This window comes from Branchiostoma lanceolatum, chromosome 10, assembly GCF_035083965.1.
Source record: "Branchiostoma lanceolatum isolate klBraLanc5 chromosome 10, klBraLanc5.hap2, whole genome shotgun sequence".
NCBI lineage: Eukaryota > Metazoa > Chordata > Leptocardii > Amphioxiformes > Branchiostomatidae > Branchiostoma > Branchiostoma lanceolatum.
In genome coordinates, this window is record NC_089731.1 from 6,427,666 (window position 1) to 6,453,926 (window position 26,261).

The 26,261-nt window shown below is 40.7% G+C and overlaps 1 protein-coding gene across 6 annotated transcripts in view; it reads right to left on the reverse strand.

Annotated features, from left to right (window-relative positions):
- The window catches only part of LOC136443933 (multiple epidermal growth factor-like domains protein 6), a 107,395-nt gene that overhangs the window by 4,054 nt on the left and 77,080 nt on the right, over positions 1-26,261 (reverse strand). For all 6 annotated transcript variants that reach the window (XM_066441308.1, XM_066441309.1, XM_066441311.1 and 3 more), the window contains 28 exons: positions 22,424-22,549; positions 18,405-18,530; positions 16,682-16,804; positions 14,856-14,993; positions 14,331-14,453; positions 13,625-13,747; positions 12,920-13,057; positions 12,481-12,612; positions 11,947-12,075; positions 11,440-11,568; positions 10,993-11,127; positions 10,606-10,740; positions 10,099-10,224; positions 9,035-9,163; positions 7,628-7,756; positions 7,153-7,281; positions 6,639-6,767; positions 6,138-6,266; positions 5,251-5,379; positions 4,913-5,041; positions 4,228-4,356; positions 3,654-3,782; positions 3,194-3,322; positions 2,608-2,739; positions 2,053-2,181; positions 1,526-1,654; positions 1,027-1,155; positions 457-585 (listed from right to left, as the gene is read on the reverse strand). In XM_066441308.1, the coding sequence (XP_066297405.1) occupies positions 457-585; positions 1,027-1,155; positions 1,526-1,654; positions 2,053-2,181; positions 2,608-2,739; positions 3,194-3,322; positions 3,654-3,782; positions 4,228-4,356; positions 4,913-5,041; positions 5,251-5,379; positions 6,138-6,266; positions 6,639-6,767; positions 7,153-7,281; positions 7,628-7,756; positions 9,035-9,163; positions 10,099-10,224; positions 10,606-10,740; positions 10,993-11,127; positions 11,440-11,568; positions 11,947-12,075; positions 12,481-12,612; positions 12,920-13,057; positions 13,625-13,747; positions 14,331-14,453; positions 14,856-14,993; positions 16,682-16,804; positions 18,405-18,530; positions 22,424-22,549 (3,621 nt within the window). The remainder of the gene's footprint in view (positions 1-456; positions 586-1,026; positions 1,156-1,525; positions 1,655-2,052; positions 2,182-2,607; positions 2,740-3,193; positions 3,323-3,653; positions 3,783-4,227; positions 4,357-4,912; positions 5,042-5,250; positions 5,380-6,137; positions 6,267-6,638; positions 6,768-7,152; positions 7,282-7,627; positions 7,757-9,034; positions 9,164-10,098; positions 10,225-10,605; positions 10,741-10,992; positions 11,128-11,439; positions 11,569-11,946; positions 12,076-12,480; positions 12,613-12,919; positions 13,058-13,624; positions 13,748-14,330; positions 14,454-14,855; positions 14,994-16,681; positions 16,805-18,404; positions 18,531-22,423; positions 22,550-26,261) is intronic.

The following is a 26,261-nucleotide window of genomic DNA, read 5'->3' on the forward strand; positions in this document are numbered from 1 at the left end:
TATCAGATACCCCAAAGGCAATGTAGGAGCACAATCCCTTTGGTAGAAAAGGGCAAGAGGAAAGTTTTCTGGGTTTGCATGATTATGCGTGTAGGGAATACAGAATAAAATTTGCTTCATCAACACTAAAACCGGTTGAGCTGTCTTTAAATTCACCATTTTTGTCAATGTGGGGGTCTAGAGTACCCAATGGAACTGAGAGTTGATTTTGTATAATGTATAGAACATTTGTAACTGCCTGCAGCGATGGGCGACAGTGTTATGGCGACAACTGGTCATGAGACCTCAAGCGAGCTCGACGGAGTGAGTGAGTGAGTGAGTGAGAGTGAGTGAGTGAGTGAGTGAGTGAGTGAGTGAGTGAGTGAGTGAGTGAGTGAGTGAGTGAGTGAGTGAGTGAGTGAGTGAGTGAGGGAGTGAGTGAGTGTAATGCTACAGTACACATGCATGGTTACTTACTCATTTCACAGAACTGTCCGAAGAACCCTGGGGTGCACTTGCAGCAGCCTGTGAACCGGTCACAGCCAGCTCCGTTCTGACAGTTACAGTCCAGCTCACAGTTGGAACCGAACCTGCCAAACGAACACTCTGCAGGAAAAGGGATTATAGGATGTAAAAGGTTAAACTCTTGTTCTGGGGGCCCCATAATACCAATGCAGCTTCTATCAGAAAATGGAAACTAGGAATGAAGGCACAGTAAAAATTACATTTCCTTTGGTTAGTCATTGACAAACGTGTCTGGAATGAATAATCAAAGACAAAAAATGAATAAGGTATATTTTCGAGATACAAGAGACAGTGGCATTTCTGATTTCTAAGAACATACTTTATTAGTATTACATTAGATTTCTTTTGCTTTTCTGCAATTCTTTGACCTTGAAACAATACAAACATGTAAACTTATTTTCACATCAAAGATTCGCCTTAATGTCTTACATGTTGCACAGATTTTCCATGAACTTTGGGAATTCGATTCATGGTGACACACAAAAGCAGAACATCAGCAGCAAGACAAGAGAAGTTTCCCACCTTGAGTACAGACGTCGCCCGTCCAGCCCAATGCACAGTTACAGGTGCCGTTCCTGGGGTCACACAGCCCGTTATTCTCACACGCACATTCAGAGCTGCAGCCTACGCCAAACCTGCCCACAGGGCATGCTGGAAACAGAACAGGAGGACAAATTAGCTTTTTGATCAGCCAGTCATCCAATATCAATTGCCTGACAGTATTAGTCAATGATGATACAAATTCTTGTTACAACGTTACTCAAATTCTTGTCCGAAGGCTATTTGCCAATGATAGCAAGAAAAGAGGTGGATGGACAATGGAGAACAATAGTCGACGTGTCTACTCCAGACTGAATGTTGACTCTAAATTCAAACGTATTTGGTTTGACTTCTTTTTTTGGCAGAATTAAGACAATAGAGCTGACGCAGTAGGTTTTGAGGTAGGCAAGACAGTAAGATATGTAATAAATCAGCTGGGAGGGGTATTTATTTTTCTTTGACCAACCCAAACATCACCTACGTGTTTCACACTTGCTGCCGAAAAAGCCTGCAGGACAGCTGCACACCCCCGTCTCATGATGGCAGCTCCCGCCGTTATGACAGTCACATGACAGCTCACAGTTCTGCCCGTACTTGTGTGGAGGGCATTCTGCAAGGACAAACACACACAAGGTCAAACACATTGAAAAGAACACCTACTAGGCCAAATGGGCATAAGAAATTACTGAGTCAAGTGACACTGTGATCATAGTGTCAGGGATACAGAAGGCCATATTACTGTAAGGTGACACTGAAAAAAGATTGAACACAAATCATACAATTGAATACTTAACTAACGTCAAGTCATTACATGTAAAATAGGGTCAAATTTACTGTTTATCTTCACCTTAGTTTAAGATTCAGAACTGCAAATGTCCTATTATAAATAACGTTCTAAGATAAAATGTACTTTGGTGAAACATGCAGACTAATAGTAGTAGTAGTATCCAGTAGTATCTGAGGATAAAATACATTTGAGTTCACACATGGAAGAAAGTTCGCTCTTACCTTGGTCACACCTGGGCCCCACCCAGCCAGGTAAACAGGTGCACTTGCCAGTCTTGATATCACACTCTGCACCGTTCGCACAGTCACAGGTGTGGGCACAGTCCTGGCCATAGGTGCCAGATTCACACACTGAAAAGTCATGTCACAACAATTATTTCTTTCCAATCAAGATATCTTTATGCGTACTTTCTTAATTGAAAACCACAATCTTTTAAGACTAGATAATTCTATAGAGTTATACCTTTTCATAGCTTACTTGAAGTCTTATGCTTGAAACGTTACCACTGAGGCATAAGCGTAGTATGATCATTTTTGCCCCGCAGGTATTGTACATTATCGTTCAAATAGAGCTATTTAATAAAAGTGGCATGAAAAGCTTTGTACCTAGATTGTGATTCAGCGAATATCTGCTAGGGGGCAGGCATGTGCACTTCTCTAGTTAACAAGATGTGGCCTGCAATCACCTGATAGAGAGCACCTAAATCACAGATTTAACAGTGTGCAGGCTTACAAGACTGTAATGCCAGAAACATCTGCCAGAGGGCATTCATGTACCTTGATCACAGTTCTCTCCCTTGAAGCCGTTCCTGCAGTCACATGCCCCGGTGACGCGGTTACAGCGGGTGTTCTCGTTGTAGCAGCTGCAGTAGTTCTTACAGGTGTCGCCCCAGGAGCCAGCTGGGCAGGCTGTGGAACATAGCAGGGTCAAGGGTCATGTCAAGAGTCAAAGTCATCATCACCAAGGTAAAGATAAAGAAGTCAGCCTCAACTGATCATAAGGTGAAGCATGCTGCTTTTTCAAGCACACTGGGTCACCCCTGCTCTTCTTGATAAGTGTGCTGGCATTATGATCACCAACATGATGTAAGTATTGTCAAATCATGGCCATAAATATTTTTCGACTGATAGTGGAAGGATTAAAGGCGTTTTCCCCATTAAGTTCACTACTGTTAAAGATACAGCTGTTGGAGAGATATTTATAAAAACTGTCAAAACTGTATTTTTAGTGTTTCAAAGTGTCTATAATACAAGGCTCTTTTATCATTTTTCCTAGTTCTCTTTTCCAATTCTTATTGTGTTACAATGTAGGTATGACCAACAGTGACAATTTGTGTAAAAGATAACAGTGTGGCCAACTCACGTCGTTCGCAGGCATCTCCGGTGAAGCCAGGCGGACACTTGCAGTCGCCGCTGACATGGTGACAGGGGCGGCCATTTGGACAGCTGCACTTCTGCTCGCAATCGTAACCATAGTAACCAGTCACACAGGCTGGAAAACGGATGGGAAGTTTTGAGAAAATGTATCTCGACCAATTGTCATAAAGCAAAGGACTGTTGTTTTGCAATTCAGAATCTTTGCAGCATACAGTAACTACATGCACAATTTTGGCTCAGTTCAATTTTTTCAAATCTCTTACTAGAACTTCAAAAATGCTTTGAAAGTGAAAAGTTTAAGTGATATGGAACAGTTAAGAGCTGCATGTGTATACAGTGCTTGGTCCAGAGGCACAGTTGCTAATCACTGGACTACACATGCTACTTGGAACTGAAGACAGCAGCTTTTTGAAAAATCAGAAGAATCTGATGCTGACACGACTTACCTTTGTTACAGCGCCTCCCCCTCCAGCCTGCCAGACAGGTGCAGCGACCGTTCACTGGGCTACAGAACGCTGCATGCTCACACTGACACTTCTGTTTACATTCCACTCCGAAGTACCCCTCCTCACATCCTGGAGGAAAAAAATTCACTCAGTAAATGAACATAATGAATACAGAATAGACCATCATATTTCAACAATGGTATTGCCAACCATGCTCTATGATTTAAAGGTGTGACTCACTGTGACCAAACAGATCTAGTTTTGCAAGGGAAAAAGAACTTGAGAAAATCAGTGTGATTTTAAAACAAAGGTCTATCAAGAGATTAGATCAACATCCAACAAAACAGGAATCCTGATTGAGTATTCCTGCTTATCAATTATGATTATTAGATTATTCGGATGTCTTCGATCAGATTCTTAAAAGGCTGCAGTGCTCCTTTTCTTGCTAGGTGGCACTGCAGGCAGTGTCCTTATGCTTATCTGTTACTGTAACAATATCATCTGATACGATACGATACGATACAATACAATACAATACGTCGTCTGTATACATATTCTTCATTTCTAGACCTACTCTGTTCACACTTGTCTCCAAGGAAACCAGACTTGCAGCGACATTTTCCCGTCTCGGTGTCGCAGGTTCCCTCGTTCTCGCAGTCGCACACCTCTCGGCACGACACCCCAAACGTACCGGGGTCACACTCTGAGGGGAAGATGTAGTAAATGGTTTATTGATAAAAAACATGAGAAAAAACGGCATTGCAGTATAGAGACTGATTTTTTTTGCGCAGTAGCTTACACTAACGTATACAGTAAAGTCGACATGATCAGAATACTATGTACAACAAACATTTAACAGTTCATAAGATGAGTGAGTGTAGACTTGATTAGTTTTGTCTTGTTTGTTTATGACTGGATACTGCATTTTTCAGTTTGAAGTATATACAGCAATCATGTATAACCATCACAAAAATCAATCACAGTAATTTACACAGTTCAATGAAACTGATATCAGCTAATAGGAGCTACTGGGTATAACAATAAAGACAATATATATAAATATATATGCCATGTAGAGTACATTGTGTCTAGAAACGGAAAATTCCAGCTTTTTCAACAAGTACTATGAACAGTGGACTATATTTTACACCAACAACCCGTCCGAAGGATTGCAACTCTTTCATTGCTGAAAAAGTCGGCCAGGCTTCAAACTTTCAACCTCAAGGTAAATTTACTGCTAGACTATATAATGTACTTACTGAGTTCACAAGCGATGCCCCTGTATCCAGATTGACAGGAACATGACCCTGTGACTGAATTACAGTCCCCGCCATTACGACAGATGCAGCGTTGGGCACAGTTTGCTCCATAATATCCAGCCTGGCATTCTGCAAAATTGGGTACCAAATTATGAAGAGACCAGTGTACAATAAATCATACAAACAAGCGGAATTCTGCGAAGTAGTTAACATATCAATTTTCTTACATTGCACCTTATGCCAGCCCAAGAAAGGACATGAAATACATGTGTAGGACACATACTGCATGTTGATATTGTTACAAACAAACGAACAAACAAACAGGTAAACAAACCTACCCTGTTCGCAGTGCTGCCCCCTGAAGCCAGGAGGACACAGACACTTCCCGTTCATGTTGTTGCAGGTGGCTCCGTTCTGACAGCGACACTGGTTGGTGCAGTCCTCGCCCCAGGTCTCACCCTGACAAGCTGTCAATCAAATCAAACATTAAGGTTAGGTCAAGATTATTGCACTGCTTTGCTATTCAAGTATTCAAGTATTCAGGTCAAACCTCAAGCTAAGAAGCCGGCCAGGTCGAACTGCTTCAGTGTCAGGTCTGTCAACTCATGGAACAGCCTCCCCGCGGATGTTGTAGCTGCCGAAACTGTGAACACCTTCAAGTCAAAACTGGACAACCACTGGAAGGGACTGGAGTACTCGCCCAGCCCAACATAAACTCTAATCACAAACTCTGAACTCTTAGCTTAAGACGCGGATCTTATAGGCAATATGCCTCCTATCCGAACACTATGTTATGTTATGTTATGTTATGTTAAGTATCAATTTTGTTGATATATATACAATGTATATCAAAATATGTACTTGTACATGTACATTGTCAAACTTGTATACAATTGAATTTCTTCTTGTCTCTCTTTTGTTTAGTTTAGCTAACAACTTGGAAAAGTTTTGCCAATAAATTATTTGTCTTATTTTGCAATCACTAAAGAATTCTTCAATTGGAGGAGTGACCAAAATATTTCCTTCAATCTATCAAGTTGTTCCTTTTGCCAAGGCCTATATCCATGACAAAAAAAATCCAAGAAATCAATTCACGACCTGTTGACACCTCCTGTTTACAAACCATTACTCGGGGGAAAACTTTATTGACAGAGATAATGAACAAAAAATAAACAAAGAAACAAAACAAATAGATAAATAAATCTAAATCTATAAAAAAACCTACGTATTTCGCACTCTTCTCCGAGCCATCCTGGAGGACAGGTGCAGTCCCCGTTGACATGGTTACACCTGGCGCCGTTTTTACAGGTGCACCTCTCCTGACAGCCCAGACCATAGAAACCATCAGGGCAAGCTGTGGAGCAAAAATGTAGAAATACATATAAGAACACGTCCTATAACATTATGTATAATTGTAGATTAAATTTCTAGAGCTCTGATGATGTTGAAGTGAAAGGGTCAGGGGTTTGGCATTACTCAGGAGGCTTTAATTATAAGTCAATGCATAGTCAGAGTCTCAGACATTGGAGGTTTTTCTATACAGTGTTCATTACGTACCTTCACTTTGATTGATGCTTACTGGAAGCCGTATTATCTTAATCTATGATCATAATTTAACAAATATTTTCTGTCTGATCAAGTCTGTTCATTACAAATTTTATCAAATACACAGAAATTCTGTGTGGGTAAAAACAACGAAAGAGTGGTTAAAGGCAACAACACCAACCTCTTTCACAGTAGGTACCCCTCCAGCCCTCCTTACAGACACACGCTCCGCTGATGTGGTCACAGTCAGCGCCATGCTCACACGAACACTCCCGCAGGCAGCCTGGACCGTAACGACCCTCGGGACAGGCTGGAAACAGTACAAAAACTCTCATTACTTTGTCCAAGTCTATTGTCAAATTGACAATAAGTACACCACTGACAATAGGTACATGTACATCAAATCATAAATAGGTGCACCGTAGCTACTTAGGCAATGAAGAGACTGGATTCAGATATTCTACATTGTACAGGATGTTATACTTAACTACATGCATATATTCCTTCTTTCTTAGGGAAAATAACTGCCAATTTTGGCACGTATTACTGTAACAGTAATGTTCACTATCTGCATTGATAGGTTTGTATCTCCAGCTTCAGTTTACATGTTTTTTTTTATACATGCTTACAACTTGAAGCTAACAAATTTGAATGTTTATGTAACTTGCACACAAGGAAGAGAGGAGATGACTTACGTAGATGGCATCTTTCTCCGGACCATCCTGACTCACACAGACACTGTCCAGTGATGGCGTCACAGGCAGCGCTGTTGTCACAGTAGCAGGTGTTCTCACAGTTAGCACCCCACTTCAACAGGCCACAGGCTAGAGGGGGGAGGGGAGAGAAATGTTATACATCATACAATTGTGTTAGCCTGAGTGTCATCCTGTTTACTTCCAGGCTCTGCCTTCACAGCAGGCAGACCTTGTAACCTAACAGGGCGACACTCAGGCCACAATCGTGTAACACCATACACATGTTGAAGGAGATAGAAAATAAGGCTCAAAACTATGGAGCTCTACCTGAGAGTTTATTACAATAAGCCTGTGAGTTTACTACAGTAAACATACCAGGTTTGTACTGTCCAGTACAAACCTGGTATGTTATGACATGACATGAGGCTATTCACGGGTATGCAATACATACAAGCAAAAAACAAAAAAAACTTACTTGTTCTGCAGTATGTTCCAGTGTACCCAGGTTTACAGCGACAGTTTCCAGTCTCAGGATCACATTCTCCGCCGTTCTCACACTGGCACTGGAACCTACACTGTAGGCCGTACCTGCCCACTGGGCATCCTGAAAACACAGCAGCACATTAATGTACAGTTTACAGAACAATACAGTATGACTGTGATACATTCATATATAACGCAAGATGGCACTGGAATACTCATCTGGGCATACTGTAGTACACAGATTAACATATTTCATGATGGAACAGTACATTATAGCAATAATAAATGTACTACATGCACTTCCAAATTGTCCATGTTCAATTGGAAGAAAAAACAAAGATGAAAATTTTAGAAAACAAAAGGAAAAAAAGAGGAAAAAGTCTGAACCCTGGTACAATCTCTTCAATGGAGTGAATATTTTGTATATGACCAAATTTTCTTCTCATTCAATCTTTGTTTTCAACCTGGCCCATTTCACTCTAAAACGTCTGAGAAGCAAAGAACTGAATTCCTGTGGCTTAATACTGGGTAGTGTCAGGTGTATCTGTTTTAAGTGAATACAGAAAGGATATGACAGAGATAGGATCAAAGAAGTGTCCTTCTGGCAACCTCCTTACCCCTCCATCTAGGACCTTAAGGAAGCCCCCCTCTCCTGGATTAAGTCTTATCCTTTAAGTCAACAGGGAAGGAGGCTTGACTTACAAGGAGCGAGGCCTGATAATCCTTCTAGCCACTTGAGAAAATAAGAAGGAATCAGACTCAAATAACCAGCAAGGATGAACCTTAACCAGCCATTATTTTGATTTGTGGCGAGAACATATCCGGTGGCAATGAAAGAAAATAAAGGAAAGTCGGTAGGCACACGCCTGAAAGCCACAATGTTGTTAAAAACTGCTCCACTAACAGCGTCCTTGCCAAAATCCACTTGTGGAGAAACTTATAAAGAAACATCAAGTATGTAAATAGCTAAGATTTGTCTTGTTGTTATGCTTAGTTGCCAGGGTGTTTGTGGTTTCCCTGGGTGCCAGATTACTGTACTTTCATCTATTTTTGCTGGGATTAAATTTTACTGTAAGTGTGGAATGGAGGCTTTCACAGTGTTTTGAGTCTGCATTTGGAACAATTCTGTTGTACAGTACAAATACAATGGAAAGGCATATTTGTGGACACAGCAAAACCGTTAATGAAAACCTGCTTTCCCCTTCTTCAGCAAAATTTGGCCCCTAGGAAAATAAATGAATTTTATTACAATTTACAGTAACAATTCCACAGGAATCCTCTCCCATCTGTGGAAAGCCAGTATGTTACCCAAATGGTCTGTTATCTGGGTTGACCAATTGAGACATAGAAAAACACAACATCCTTTACTGAGATAAAAAAGGAAGTTAACTGTACTTACTGTCGTTGCAGGTGCGTCCGAAGAATCCTGGCGGACACTCACACTCCCCGTTGATGATGTTACAGGACGCTCCGTTCTGACAGGAACAATCGTTTCTACAGTTGATGCCCCACTGTCCTCCTGGGCAGTCTAAGGGTTAAGAATTGGGAAAACCACAAATCTTCGTTAAAAATTCTCTTAAACTGGTTTCCTACAATTTAACAAATGACTAATAATACTAAAAATTACTAAAAAGCATCATGCTTCACCTCAATTGAGGATGACTGCTTAACCTTAAGAATAGACATTATTACATCAAGCAAATTCTATCAAAAAGTCTTTGATTTAAATACTTTCCAAAGTTTGATGCAGTCTTTCTAAGACGTCTAAGTCTTTATAAGACCAAGACTTGAAAATTAATGCTGGAAATATTGCATACTTACTTAGTAATACAATATTTCCATGCTTCAACAAATACCTACAAATTAAGTAACAGCTTATTAGTCCTCTGTAACAAGATAGAACAGAAATGTGACCATTAGACCAGGTCAGGGCCAGGCTAAGTGTTAGAGGTGAAATGTTAGAGGGTTGGGATTTGGGAGGACATAGTTTAGTCAACATGGAGTCAGCAAAGGTGGAGAACTTAATACTCCCAGGTCTCATTAAGATTGGCCAGGTGTGGCAGTCATGTAAAACAGACACAAAGTGGGCACAGTGATACAAACCTGGGGAACTGATAAAGATATCAACTGAAGCTATCAGCTTTGAGACTTGATAAAAAGTATGCTTTATAAAAATTGCCTGACTAGTTAATGTCACACTCTACAAAACAATATTAGCTACTTTGAAAAAAGCAACATCCAGCATTGTTTTCCTAAAACTAGCAAAAAGAAACCACCCTATCTGTAAGAAGATGTTGATGATGATCTAGCAGCTAAATAGAAAGTTGTACCTCCCATTGAACCAAGAGCGGCACCCATATCTATAGTCTCAGACACTGAGTTTAAGACAAGGAAACTTAAAACATTCTACATGCATTACCAATATACTTGAACCAAAAGTGTACAATGTATAATCATACTTACTCTCTGTGCATTGAGGCCCAGTCTTGCCAGCCTTGCAGATGCAGTCTCCTGAAGTTTTGTCACAGTCACCGATTCCACAGTCACAGTTAAATACACAGTTGGGCCCATATCTTCCCTTGGAACAAGCTGGGGGAAAATCATAATGGGAATAACACTTGTTACCGCATGTGGGTCCATGGCAAGTTTTTGTCCTCTTCTGAATTTCTTCAAGTACAACATATTCTCTCAATTTGCAGTATTATCGAAAAGCATCATGATTTGTGACCACTTTTACACAGGACGCAGGCACTATTGTGTGTCAATGTGAACACAGCTCCCTGCTTAAAAACAAAGAGGAATCCATGTGTACAAAATTAATATAAATCAAGATCACAAGACCTTTCATATTGTTTTCAACTGGTGAGGAAGGTGTTCAACCAAGCAACATCAGATCTACAAATACATGATTGCTAAGTTTGACAAAAATAAATCAAATCATAGCAAAGTTAATCAATAACTCTTCCTCACGTTTGTCGCAGTCCTGACCGTAGAAGCCGGCGGGACATTGTCTCTGGCAGTTTCCGTCCTCGTGGTTACACTCCGTTCCCTCTGGACACTGACACTTCTGTTTACACCCTTCTCCGAAGAACCCTACAGCACACTCTGTGTTTAGGAATAACAATAATAATGACAGTCAATCATAAACTGTGTTACACAATCTTTGGCTGTTGGGCTAACAGGGGATAGCTCAGTCGGTCCCAGCCCTCCTGCGGTCCCAACCCTTCAGCTGTTGGGCGTTCCGACCCGTGGTCAGGCTGGTACTTCTGGCTATACGGAATACACTGTGTTATATTGTATATTTTTCAACCAACATCAACCAACTTTATAAAATGAAATAAATGTTGTAGAACTCACTGCTTTCACATCTTGTCCCAACATAGCCTGGTCTGCACAGACAGGTCCCTAGCCTGGCTTCACAGCCCTTGGCATGGTCACGGACACAGTCGCACTCTTCAGAACATGAGGGTCCATAGGAGAACACGGGACATTCTAGACAACAATAACAATAACATCAGATCAAGCAACTCAGCTCAACATACTGAATAAAATTATTAGACTATATAGTACGGAACTGTCACTTCATTCTCAACTCTGTCCAGATGTCTTCATAAAGAGCCATTCTGAGTCTTAAGACTGTAGTGTAAAACTAGCTACTTTTTTTATTTTTTTTTATCTGGGATTCATTCCTAGATGATAGTGTTGAGCCATTTCTAGTTAATAACATTAACGATAAACAGCTTATGACACAAACCGAGGAAACCTAGCTAATGAGCCTACAATATAAGTTGGAGTGTTACTTACTGAGATGGCAGTACTGCCCATACAGGCCTGGTTCACACAGACAGTGGCCGAAGATGCGATGACACCTTCCGTTGTTCGCACAGTTACACTTCTTGTCGCACCTCTGGCCATAGAAACCAGCAGGGCAGCCTGGAAGGAACATAGGAGATGGCATTTTACTATACGTTTGCAGGTTTTCGACATATAGGGACAGATAGCAAAGTTCCTCCATGATATTCTTTAAAAGTCAGAATCATTCATAATTTCATCTTGAAGTTTCCATTTTGCAACATGTAATACTAAGACTAGTAACTGTGAACAACATGTGACTCGGTATGCTGTGATTTCAACAGCAAAACCTGTGAAAGAAAGTTAAAAAGCTTTCATTAGGATAAATGGTGAAGACTGTTTCAAAGTTAAGTACTTCTACTCTACATAATATTTAAAATAGCTTTAAATTACTAAATTGGTGATAAAGTAAATGTCACATTTTAAGAGAAGGATGAAAAGAAATAACAAATTTCCTACCATCTTCACAGTTGACACCCTTCACGCCAGGTGGACAGGTACAGGAGCCATCCTCAGGGTCACATGTGCCTCCATTCTGACAGTTACACTCAGTCTTACAGTTCATCCCAAAGTAACCAGCATCACAGGCTGTTAATAATGAAAACAGTTGATTTAGCAGTAGAAAAAAGGCAAAGTTACATGACTGTATTAAAGCAACTTCCTTCAAGGACCTAACCTGTTTGACATCACCTAGTTACATTTGCAAAAACTGGTAGAAACTTACAATTTGCAAAAACTGAAATCGAAAACTGCATCTTGCCGCATCAACTGTTGACGATCAGATTACCAAAGCACCTCAGACTGCACTTTTAAGATATCTTTTTTGTCATCTAAGTCAGGTTACAACAACATACCCACCAGGAACCTAGGATTTGCTGGTAAGATCTAAAATCACATCTTGCTTAACAGTCTAGTTGATTCCTTTGAACCTTAAGATGGAGGTTTGAGGATTACATTAAAGATAACCAACCAATGGGGACTGTCCCAACTTACTCTCGTTGCAGACCAGGCCGGTGCGTCCGGCGGGACAGTCGCAGCCGTTGCCGTCCACGTTACACACCCCTCCAAACAGACACGAGTCGCACGTCAGCAGGCACTGGTTCCCAAACGTACCGCGGGCGCATTCTGGAGGAAAACACAAGTATTACAAATCATGTTTGATGCTAAGTATCATAACTTAATGCAGGTTTTTAATGCATGCACAGCAAGACATACAAATGTAAAATTAAATGCAGCAAAAATCTTTTTTCAATATAGTATAGTACTGCATATGTCAACAAATGTATGTAATATCATGCCATTGTTTTTGCCTTACTGCAATATATTTTGTCAATATGGCATACAAGCTCCCTCTTCCCTATAAACCAATGAATGGATGAATAAACAAAGGTATGGTGCAGACACTCTTCACATGTTACAAATGTGTACCCACGTTGTCTGATCGGTGCTCCGATGAGCGCATCGTTTCCGTTGTTCTCCGGTAGCAAGGGGTACGGATACGGTTCAATGTTTGTGGGGGCAAGCTTGATGATTGGCTGTAAGGGGACCTCTGTCGGCAGGTACGGATTGGCTAAAAGTAAAACAAGCAAACAAAACTTTTGAATCAACAAAAAATGATAAGAAGCATTCAAGTGGCACATGTAACAAGCATACATAAGATGATACTGTAACATTGGATAGCTTAAAAAGAATATTTATTTACGTCTAAAGTGTATCCAGCTGCAAAACAATGTCTTGCAATGTATCATGGCATACAATAACAGCAACATACAGAAAGGACATAAATATACAGAAAAGAAACTGGACGGAAAGCAAAGATTTAAAGCTACAAATGGATTAACCTTTTCACTGCCGCCTAATCCACTAATCAATACAAACGTGATGCAAAAGACTACCTTGGCATGGAGATGGTTAAGAAGCATCATCTCAGATATAATGGATACAGTCAAACCTGTATTTATTGTAAGTGACCACCTGGCCATTGTGGCTCCTTTTTAGCACATGTACAAGTAATCCTTTAAAGCAGATTATTTTCTTATTGACCTGAGCTCAAAGAGTATTGTGACCATCTTCATCAAGTCCCTTGCGTCAGGTCAAGATAGACATTTTGGTCTGTACTTAAACCATTTGCACTTACCGAGACATGTGACTTTGTCGAAGTCCAAGAGGTATCCTCCCCGACACTCGCACTCAAAACTGCCCTCCGAGTTCCGACATGTATGGTCGCATCCTCCATTGTTGGCTGTGCACTCGTCTATATCTGTGGGCAGAAGACATTTCTTACTATCAATGATATTAACAAATTCATGGAAAAGCAAGGATTCAAAGTATAAGTAAATAGAGTTTAAAAATTTCAAATCAGTCTTCTTCTGTTGGATTAAATGATTAAACCACAAACATATCTCAGCCTGTTGCTTTTCTACCTAACTTAAGAAATTTCAAGACAGCATTTTGAACGTGAATAATTAGAGGCCACGAGGAAGAGCCCATAACCAATGGACAGATTAGATAAAAGACGACACAGGACTTGTGCTAGAAGATGCCAAAACAGTAGCCTAGGACTGCGCTGCCTGGCAAAATCTGACTCAGGACGAAGCATAACACTTTTTGTAAGCTAGTAGTGCAATGCTGTATTATTACGGCTAGCTTACTTAGCCAAGCACACCGGCTCACCCCCTACTCTTCTCAATAAGTGTGTTGGGTTCTTTTACATGCACTGAGGTTTGCTGCATAAGGTTTACACCGCAGGCTTCACGTCCCCATCCGCAATGACAAACAGTAGCATTCAATCTGATGATACATGTATATATATATAATTGTATGTTTAAGAGTGAATATCCTACCTTCACATTCGCAGCCATCCTTCCTGATGCGGAAGCCTGAGTGACAGGTACAGGAGTAGCCCCCGGGGTTGTTGTTACACATCTGCTGACAACACGAGCTGCCATCACTGCACTCATCAGCATCTAAAGCAAGGTAAAGGCAAATAATTCAATCAACTAGTCACCTTAAGACACCGTGATTTACAACTTCCCGAAAGGTAAAGCAGGTGTCCTCAGACTGAAGATGACGCATGGCACTTTTTCATTACCTAGTGTACAATGCGGCTTTGCTATGGCTCGTGTTATATATAGAACCAGTTATGATTGCTAGCACTTGTGTATTCATCTACATTAAATCTAAATTACATCAACTTTGACATCATTTCCTACATTACTTGGTCTGGGCCATTTCAATCCTTCATGCCTTGATTGACACAATATACAAATATCAGCAGAAAACTGGACTTGCACAAATCACGTTGGGTACATCATAGCTCATAACTTTATCAACCCCATAGAGAAGAGGGAATTTGTTTGTAGACTCACCAATGCATGTCCTGTTGTCAGTGTCCAGCTTGTATCCGTCCTTACACTCACACACAGGTCCGCTGGAGGTGTGTCTACAGATGTCCGAGCATCGGCCATTGTTGGGAACACAGGAGTCAATGATCTCCATCCCAATCCCTGTAAACAGAAAGTGAATGGTCAGGTTAAAGTTTAAACTCAAAACTGGAAAGTTTTTCAGTAATGTTCGCTTTTGATACGATTTATAACTTCTATCTCGATCCCTGATAGTAGACAACCATGACTCCTTGCTCAGAACGTCAGTAATAATAAATCATTGAATGAAATACATGTTGTTTAATATTTTCTTTCAAAGAAAACCTGTCTTTGTGTCATGTTACTGTCACATCAGTAAGTTTTAAAGTATATGCCAGTATCTTTATGTACTCTGAGCACGGAATACTCAATACCAATATGATCTGATGTTGCCACCAGGATGATACAACAATGATCACTTCACATTTTCACAAATGACTTTGCATTCCTCCACACACTAGCATCCATTCTTGAAGTGACTTTACTTAAAAGCTGATTCAATTTTTCAAATTCCAGGTGTCTTTTCCAATTCAATGTGACCAGTGTCAGACTGAAGGCTTTTCCTCCGTACTCAGTACCTATATTTCAACTCCAACAGAAGTCCCATAGTGTGCTTCCAGCAGGGGTAATTCCATATCTCAATCCAAAGTAAACATCTAGCCTTGTTTAAGGTCAGGGTCATGTTTAAGCACTGTCACCGGATGAGAGGCGTAGGCATGGTCGTCCTTCTTAGACACTTACTGACTTAGATAGGTAACTGAGGAGGATGTAGGACTTCACGATAAACATCACTCTGTCATCCTCGACAGGGACTTGTGGAGACACTGGGGTCACCTCACTGAGAATGAACTGCACCGAGCTCAAGTAACAGTACCATACTGGCAATTCTTTAAAATGCTGATATCGTAAAATGTTGATATGTAGTCTCCTGCTCTCTTTGCGAGACTAGATCAAGACGAAAATTTGGAGGTACGTGATTGGTAGCTTTCTGAAGTCACTGATTGAAGAATATTCTAGTAACTGATATTTTAGACTCTGACACAAGATGATATTGTGGTATTCTATACCATGTGATCATGCAATGAACCCCTGGTTCACGTCAAGTCCTGAACCACTGATTAGTCGTAACGAACTCTAGTGAAACTAAAGACGTGCCAAATTCCTCTGTAACTTGTCCATCCACGAGTCTTTGGAGAAATCAAGAATGTGTCACTGAACCTAACATTCCTGCTCAAGACTCAGGCAGGATAGAGTGAGGGACCTGTCAGTACTGTTTATGTTGACAGGCTGCCTGCCCTGACAGAAGCTACACATGTACAGTATATACTACTGTAATTGCAGAAATGTTCTCCGTGGTTTTATGTTCGCGGTTTTCACAGTGATGTTTCGACGAACTTAAAACCACCCCAACCATTTTTGTCCAATAATGTAGCAGTATGTGACTATAGTGCTGCCGCAAACTTAAAACCAACGCAAACACTCCATTTTTGCCTTTAAAGCAAAATAAAACCATGCAAACTTAAAAGCATTTACAGTATGGGATTCTGCTCCATGTCTGCATGTTTAAGTCTATCATTATGATGGCACAGCACTACATTGTACATTGTGCATTATGATAGATTGAATAATCATGATGATTTGGAATTTGGAATTCTGTAACAATGTTGTTAATGCCTAAATGATAGGTGCCTCTTAATTTTTTCAATGATGCAGATGCAGATACATGTAACTTTATGGAAGGCAAACATAAAATTTTGAAAAAAAATACTGACTGTAGCACTGTTTCCCATCCGTGCCTCTCTGGAACCCAGGGTTGCACTTGCAGACAAAGGACCCGGGCACGTTCTCACAGCCTTGGGCGCAACCGCCATTGTTCAGGGCACACTCGTCAATATCTGCAAATAAAAACATAAAAAGATGTAAGAACAATCAAGTTACCAAGATGTAAAAGCAAGCATGCTGTTGCAAATCTTATGAAAGGCATCAGTACTCAATATTCCAGATCCCTTGGCATGATGGGACAAAAACAAAGAACTCTGGGTAAAGCAAAGACCAAGACAGTCATTGCCATGACAATATAGACCAGAAAGAATACCGTTTAAGTAAGGAATGCCCCTTATGCCTTGTCAAATGTTAACCTTCCCGTGGACCGACTTTCCTGGCAAATGATTCCTCTCTTTCTATCATCCATATTTACCCCCCCCCCCGTAGGAAGGCCTAGTCGTAGAGGCTTACTATGAACTGTCACAGGTTGAAATGTAGCGCTTGAAGCAATGTGACCTTGAAGCTTGTGAAATGACCTTCCAAATTTGAAGCGACTGATGTTATCTGAAACATTTTGTCCCAGTCTTGTCCATACTCTTAACGGCACGCTCCATTCTTGTATCCAAATTAAACAGTCCTGTGAGGGCAATGCTTCAACTGGGCGAAAAACACTTCATTCACTCGTTGGCCCTTTATCACTTTTTCATCACCTCAGCTTCCTCATTTGCTTTTCCAAGATCTAACCAAATAAACAGAGGAAAACATCAACTTTGTCTTCACACTTCAGAAGCAGGAAAGATAATAAAGACTTTCCTGGGTAAACTGAAGCAAGAAAAGGAAAATAAATAAACAGTCTGTCATGGAGGCTAAGGATGGCAAGAGCCTGTCTCAAGGGAGAAATGTGATTCTGTTTTTTACACAGGTCCATACAAATAAAGTGTCCAATTTGTAACATGAGAAGTCACCTGCAGCTTGGGCTGAGGATGGACAAAAATGTCCTGGAAAAAGTGAAAATCTTGGAACACAGAGTCAGATTGCTGTGCAAAGGGAAGTGAAAAAGGTAATATCCATTGTACATGAGGGCCCACCAACCATCCTGAATATAGAAATGCGTAGCATCATAATCTGTCTATCACTTTTCATCCTGGAGTCCATTGTGGCCATGATTTACATCAGGTCATTACGTGATAGTGGTGGGGCACGGTAATTCCCTTGAGAACACTGGTGCAACATTAAAAAAAAAAGATAAGTCAAATCTTTGATGTCAGTAGTTACTGTTGGACCAAACAACTCCTGAGTGATTTGGAACTCATCCATATTGTACCTTGTTGAAAAGCGGCCATGTGGCCGAACAAGCACTTCGAAGAAAAATATAGGCTCTGACTTGACTTGATCATTACTCCATAACCATATCATAGTCTTTTACATCCAGTCGAACGATCCGTTCATCGCCGATGGGCATGACTGTGGGCAACTTGCACTTGCAAGGCTTGCCACAGGTCCACAGCTGAATTCCATTTTTTCACACTCAATAACTATTGATTAACAATTGAAAAGTTCTACACACAAAACCTTCACCACAGACTATATGCGTCTTCTCCAATTTAGTTCTCCTTCTTCTTTACTTTGGCAGGATTTCTGGTAAGAAGCCAAACTTAAATATACGGATACTAAGTAGCAAAACATTTTTCTAAGCTCTGTAATAGCAAACACGAGTCATGGAAGGCTCACCTTGGCATGTTTTGCGGTCGGGAGCCAGCCGGTAGCCAGGGTAACAGCGACACTCCGTCCGCCCGCTGTAGGGAACACACTGGTGCATGCAGCCGCCATTCCTGCCATCCTTACATGGGTCTGCCACTGTGAGGCATAAACATGACATATTAAATCATCATTGTCTCTACATGAACTTCTAGGCAACTAGCCAAAGTCCAACTATCAACAACCTGTGGCTAAATCTGTTGATCGCTAGAAGGTGATTGCATTTCAAAATCGCCAGATAGTCAAGCATATTTTTGCCCCCAAATCTACCGTTATATTGAACAGACCTCCTCGGTAACCCACATACACTGGCCGATCCCAAAAATCCTGTAGTGATCATGAGGGCACCAGTCATATTATATTGCTTTAAAAAATGTCCTTTCAGAGCTAGCTTGCTGACTTGTTGGGCAAAATATTTTCCTGCTGTGAAACACCTTAAGCATCAAGATCTCATTGCTTTTCCAGAGTGTGTAAACTTCTCTTCTTCTGGGATTATAATGGTATGTCAAACTTCCAAGGAGTTTTTAATCATTCAAAGGAACTTGGCAGTTGGCAGTCTTTGAAAGACAAGACTGCAACAGAAATCTATTTTCTGTAGGAATTCTCTGTAAAAATTTTAACGGGCCATTCCGAGAAGGAGGCAATTAACCTCGCCTGGCCTGGCACGCACCCCCAGTAGCTACAGTCATGACCTTCACAAAATGGAACCAGGTGGAGCAGACATGGGACGAAGAATAATCGTCAGACTGGAGCCAGCGTCTTGTCCCTCTTGCCCTTGCCCTTGAGTCTGAGAGATGCTACCCTGCTGTGCACTTAAGATGTACAATCACTTCTTCAAGACTCCACTTTGTTTTAGGAGTTTGTAAAGATGTTTGATGGACAGGCCAAGGACTTAACTGTTGTCTGATTCCTTGCACGGCAAATCTTGAAATAGTTGTGGTGGTTTTATTGTTGCAGTCTCCACTGCAAAATAATGATGCTGCACATGTTTTTTTTTGTGCTTATCAAAGTATTGTTTTGAGAGTGAACTTAAAACAATGAAAACCTCCTTTCCATTCATACTGCAGAATTAAACCGCTGCGAATCTAAACGAATTTACAGTAAGCGAGGAAACGCTTTGATAGTTAGATACAAAACTCCATCGAAGATTATGTTATAATACATTTACTCAAATGAAGGATACCAAAACTTTCAATAGAGCATTTCAAACTCAGAAACAGATGAAACTGATTGGAAACAGTCTGAGGGAGAAAATGGCAAGGGTGGAGCCGACATCTTGTCAGTCTTGCCCTTGAGTCTTGGAGACGCTACCCCGCTGAGTATTTAAGATGTCTCTCACTGGTTTAAGACTCCTTAACTTGAAGACAGCAATTTGATTAGGTTTGATGAGTTTAACAAGTGTTCTCAGTGGGAAACTTTGGAGAGCGAAGCACCTATGCACCATTGAACTCAGGATTGATATAGCCACATTGTTTAATAGAAAAGCTAAAAATGTTCAAGTAATATTGTCAAGTAATACCTTGAATCACTTTTTATCTTTCCTTTAATTTGGGATTTAGGACATGTGTCACTTAACAAGGGACCCGAAACTTGGTGGGAACTTTTGACAAGATAACCTAGAAGCAACTTTTTGTAGAAACACTGCCATTGATGGAAACAAATTTTGGGCCTAGCTAGGACTCATTACCACAAAAACTGTAGCAGTTGCACAATTACTTTGATAGATGATGTAATTCAAATTTTATTTCATAATTAAACAAACATTGCTTGACATCTCTTCAAGTCTGTACCAATCATCACTCAACACAAGGGGTTGGCGAAAACTCGAGCAGAACAATGCAAGATCTCAGGCTATTCAAAACATAGACAGGAACGCAAACGCTTTTGAATTAGGTGTTATAGTTCGTTGGACATCTGTTGACTGACTATCAATGGTTGGGTGCGAACTAGAACTTATCTTGGCTGGATCTTATGCAGGCTAGTTTAAACATAGACCGGGGAAACAGACATAAGAACAGCTGTTTCCATTCACTCAAGTTCTGCTGATTGACTACAAACGGTTGTAGTGGACAGGAGCTGAACATGGCTGGATCTCAGACTAAATATATAGTTCGAACAAAGATAGGAAGACAGTGAACAAGTTGAATACAGCTGTTACAGTTCACCTAAGGTTTGCTGATGGACTACTTCAGCTTGACACTGCACAGCAGTAGGCGACTGGATAAAAAGATCATCTAATGCAGCGCAGACGCCAGTCTTGTTCAAGGCAGCTGCCATCAGCACTTTTCAATTACCGTACATTGATGGTTGGTGTGCTGTAAGATGGCCGACCACCTTGCGTGTTCCTTACTGACAAGTTTGAGTACCCTGGTTAAGATCAACGTTGCAACGGAAGCAGGAAGTACAAAAGGTGTACAGATGTGTGACCAAATGTCTGGGTGGCTGAAACCAGCATGACCCTTCGTCTAGCAACTCTAGTCCAGTTACAATGTATTGTCTTGATGATGAAAGCATTGATGAATAGAACTTTAAATTGGCAAATAATGTTGCCTATGAGCGTAAAAGTGTAACTGTTACAGTTACTTGATATTTCATATCAATGTTCGTTACTGAACTTGGGAATGTCATTTCTAAATCCCAAGGCGTGCATAATATCATATACATGTATGCCCAGAAGCCTTACATGTTTTATCTCTAATCATGGTATTGATTTTCAATAAAGTTTTACACCTGATTGGGAAAGATAGGCTCCCTTATAACTTCTGTCAAAAGTGCTTTATGAGTTGACTTTTTGTTAGAAGAATAGCTTGATTTTGCAATCTTTTTCTGAAGCCTTGCAAGTGTCAGGTGACGGTAGGCTATAGCTACTGCATTTCAAACCTGGAAAATCTCAATGAAGGACCAGTGACATGTAGCCAAAAATGTCTGGTGACATCATCACCCAAATGGTGTTACTACGTTGGCTAAATATGTAGTCTAGACCTATAAATGAAGAAAAACTACAGTGCAGACTTCCTGCAGCAAACTGACAAATGTAAGCAGTGAACTTCTGCTATCTAGCGGTGAGATCTTGGCTGCGCTGACTGACACAGTCTTGCTGGGAGCCCGGAAATTTCAGTCAAGTCTTTTGCCAGCAATACTTGAATCTAACAGCGCAACTTTTCATCCGGAAAATTTCTACTGGGAAAGGGTTTTGTCTTATAAAAATGGCACTAACTTTGCTTGTCTTCTTGATCTAAGGCCAAGGCCTACTGGGAAAGGCTTTTGTCTTATAAAACTGGCATTGACTTAGCTTGTCTTCTTGGTGTAAGGCCAAAGCACAAATTACTTCTTGCTGTTGGCTTACAAAAACTGGTTTCCATTGGATGCGCTGCCAGCCCACCCGGAAGGTTTGGCGTGAGTTTATCGAATTCTAATCTTATCCACGTTGGGAAGTGACAAATTTTATGCTCATCAAAGGTTAGGAATGTTGGATGCCAGCAAATGCCCCACTTCCAAGAAGCAAAGGATTGCCACTGGCAAAAGGATGTGTAAAGGTTATACTGATCAGCAATTCTCCCAGTTCATGTTGATCTGAAAACACACCTACTGATACATGTGTTTACCTGAAAACAAAGTGAGCACTGCAATCTTTTATGACAATAATTAGATCCAAATGGATCAATAAGCAATGAGATGCAATATTCCTCATTCTTGTTTTTCAATATCTGCCAAATTGTCCATAAAAACCTAGTGTTATCATCTTCAAGTTAATAGATAACTTTAAGTTACTGAAGTTCTTTATCGTTAAGTTAATTTCTTTCACCGTTATCAGTGATTGAATAAAAAAGACTCTTTTCACGGATTCACGGATGTTATGTTATGTTATGTTATGTTATATGTTATCAGTGATGGTTTAATTCACAGGTTGGCACATCTCTTTGAAAAGCAAACTTAAACTAACGTACAAACAAACAAACAAACAAACAAACAAACAAACAAACAGCGCTTACGTTCACAAGTGGACCCGTCCCGTTGCAGAGTGTAGCCATTCTGACAGCTGCAGTAGTGACGCCCGTAGCCGTTTGGCACGCAGAGCTGCTGGCAGCCTCCGTTGCTCAGCGAACACCTGTTGGCAGCTGTGAACAACAACACAAAACAACAACATTTACTTCCCACGTTTATCAAATACTTGGCAAAGTGAAGAACACTGCTGTTTGTGCCAAATTTGTACTTTGTTGCTTGGATTCCTTCTTCCCTTCAAATTTTCATTGAAGTGGAATGCATGTGCAGGTAACAATCACCGTTGTTTGTGCCAAAATTGTACTTTGTTGCTTGGATTCCCTCTTCCCTTCATATTTTCACAGAAGTGGAATACATGTGACACATGTAACCATCTATCGGCAACTGTGGGCAACAACACAAACATTCATTCAATACTTGATAAGGAGATACAGTATTTTTTTTAGCCTTAGTTGTAGGGTAGCGTAGCCAATTTGCTGCACTCAGTTCATTGCACGGAGAAGAGATGAACTTTGTACACAGGAAACTGGGCCTTTTTGATTCATATCTGACATTGCAGACCAAAGCTATAGTACAGAGCTTTGAGAAGACAATTGACAGAAAGTAAAGTAACTTGAAATAATTACTACAAATGTATGTATATCGTAAAAGATTGCTGTTGCAACTTCCTTATCCATATTTTCTTGTAACTGTAGCATTGGTTTATATGCTATGCTGCCCCTATGACTGACAACAAGCTAAGGGACTGATGATGATGAGCATTGGTTTATCATATCTAAAATCTGATGTGCTCTGTACACAGATCCCACCTCCATTTCTCAATGCCACTCCAACTCTTAAGTTCACATCCTCCAATTTTAGGGTAATCTTGCGCCTTTACAGGCAATTTCACCAAATCACAAGACTTAGTATCATCCCTGCTATTCCGGAGGTAACAAAAAGAAGCACTTGGTGCAATGATTGGAAGAGACAAAGCTTCCCTTGTGCTGCTGAACCTGTAGTTTATCTGTCATGCTGGGCTTAAAGTCTTCCCCAAAGTGCTGTCAATACTTCAGGATACACAATCCCTAAGGATCAACAAGTCAGCACTAAATCACTGCTGAGGACCAGATGACAGTGAACAGGTGGTGGCTCAGAGCTAATGCGAAATTTATTGAGGTCAGACTGAGCTTGTCTTCAGGAAGTTTTGTCTGTTTGTGTGTTCCCAGGCTCTCCAAACTCCCAGCTGATCCAAATTTGATTGGGTTCAGAGAAATCTCTGTATCTAGGAGAGGTTTGGTATTTGTCTACTAGTATGTTGTTACCAGTGTCATTGGTTCCCACGGAGAGCTGGTTCTATGTTTTGTGTTAATTGTGTGTTTCCAAGGTATCTCTGAGTGAGGGCCAGTGCACAGGTGCTTTAGGAGATCGGCATTCAAAGGAAACAGGAATAAACAAGAAAATGCATTCTGTGCCTCAAAGAGTGAAGCTTGATCTCTAAATGTGAAGAAAAATGCTAACATCTCAATGTATCTCAAACTTTATTATGAAATATTTCATTTTGATCTGTCTGAATATTTGACAACCTTTTCCATAGTCCTAGACCTACCTGCTATCAAGAAGTCATAAAAGCCCTATCTATAACTTTTGAGCTACATGTATTCTTTCAAGACCTTTTAGTGAATAGGGCAGTGCCAATGTCCGTTCCTATAGCCCTTGGGCCACACGGTTGTGCAATCGCTACAGCAAGGGGCTAGTCAACTGGTAGTGGTGTGTGTTCTACTTTCAGTTGCATACTATTCCTCATTAGTGCTGAGTGCTAAACAGAGAAAGCGATATGTACCATCTTGAAAGTCTTGACATGGCTGAGGTTTGATGTTGAACCCCCAGAAAATAAAGCAGAAGGCTTAGTTTGACCCGGCTGAGGTTTGAACCTCAGAAAATACAGCAGAAAGCCTGATGAGAAACCAACAGGTGGCCGGCCAGGCACTAATCTAAACTTGATTGAGGTTACAGGGAGAGCTGGTCTTGGGAAGCCGGTCCAAATGCGGAGCCACATTCTTACCATGGTTCTTACACACCAGGTATTTTGTATTTACAAGAATATACGCCAAAGCTGTTAGGGCAACACTGATTTTATCACTTGTTTCTGGTAAATGCATTATCTGTCTTTCAGACAAGTTTGGCCAGTGATCAGTATCATTTGGTGCCTCAAGAACTGCAAGACTCAGAAAAAAAGTGCATATTACATACATGTAGGGTATCATAAACAATTTGAAAAGCTCTTAATCGAATCCTCTGATCTGTAGCTTCAGAGGAAGATGCAGTTTTCAAGGAAGATGCTGGGAGGCAAATATCTAAAATCCTTCTCCTTTTTTAGATGAAGACTTTGATAAAACCTCTCCACACCTTTGGGTGAATATGGCGGAGCCAATCCCTGTTTGAGCACAAGGCATCCTCCGAAAATACAAGAAACATAGAAATGATCTATTCTTTAGAACTCCACCAGGAAGCAGCTCACCCTGGAGATCTAACTAAAAAATTTACTGTAAATGCATTCAAGGTCGCAGTGGTTTAATGTTCACAGTTTTTGCGGGAGCTCGACCAAAGTAAAGTAAGTAGGTTTTCACTGTAACCTTCATCGCGAACTTAAGAATATCAAGAAAATGCTTATTCTGTCTTCTGCCAGCCTACCCCCTTTGTTTCAACTGCGAACTCAAAATCACCACGATCATTGCATTTTCTCCCTACAGCAAAATCGAATCACCACAAACTTAAATGCGTTTACGGTAGATTGGCACACAGTGCCATTTTTATGTCAGCCTTGCGTGACACCTTCCACTTGACTCTGACTACTAAAGACATGAAACACTGCATAAGGAGGGGAGGTGATCTTTAGGCCACACAAATTACTCTTTTATGACGATGATAAATGGCATATTGACTTTGACCTATTTCTTCTTCAGACATTTAGTATCTGGCTATATGGGAAGACAGGCCATAATGGTTTCAACCTGGTATCAAGAATCCAGGATGTGTGAACCCGTCGTAAACGATCAATGCTGATTATCTACAAGATTGTAAGATAGACAAATTCAATCTTTTAAGTCGAAGTTCAACAAAATAGTGTGCATTTTTTTCACTTCAAGCAAAATCATAACCCACACCTTTTGGTGTATAGGACAGTGCCCATCTCCGTTTCTATAACCCTTGGGCCACACAGCTGTGCCAGCACTACAGCAGAGGGCTAGTCCCAACTACTCTTTCTCATAAGTGCTGACTGCTAAGAAGTATATTTCATTCTTTAGTTTGATGCAGTCGTCAAACAGTGGTTCTGCTGGATAGCACCCATAAAATCATTTTTGTGAGGCCCATGCAGTTTGCACAAGGGAACACTTGACAGACTAGCTGACAGTTCACAGAACTGACGCCCAATGAACCAGGGGGTTTCAACAACTGTGACTGAACAAAGGGCCAGACAGAGGCAATTAGACCCAGGTGTCGTCTGAACTTCAACTTAAGAGTTTAACCCACAGAAGTCATGAGCTGATAATGAGGACTGCAATGAAATGACCTTGACACTTGACAGGTAAACTTAGACATAACTTTAGACTAAATTATGCAGGACTTACTTAAAGATACATTTGCTATTTGCCGGGAAGTTGTTGTTGGTAATTAATCAGAGATGTTTGAATGTTTAGACTTATTCTCTCTTTGACGATGCTGAAAAAAACTCTTCAAGCGTGACTTGAATGTAAGCCAAGGTTTAATCCACCCCGATAGGAGAAGGGTTTAAATGACTGTGATATAATCTATGACCTTATACCCTACTTTTGGGGCATATCACAG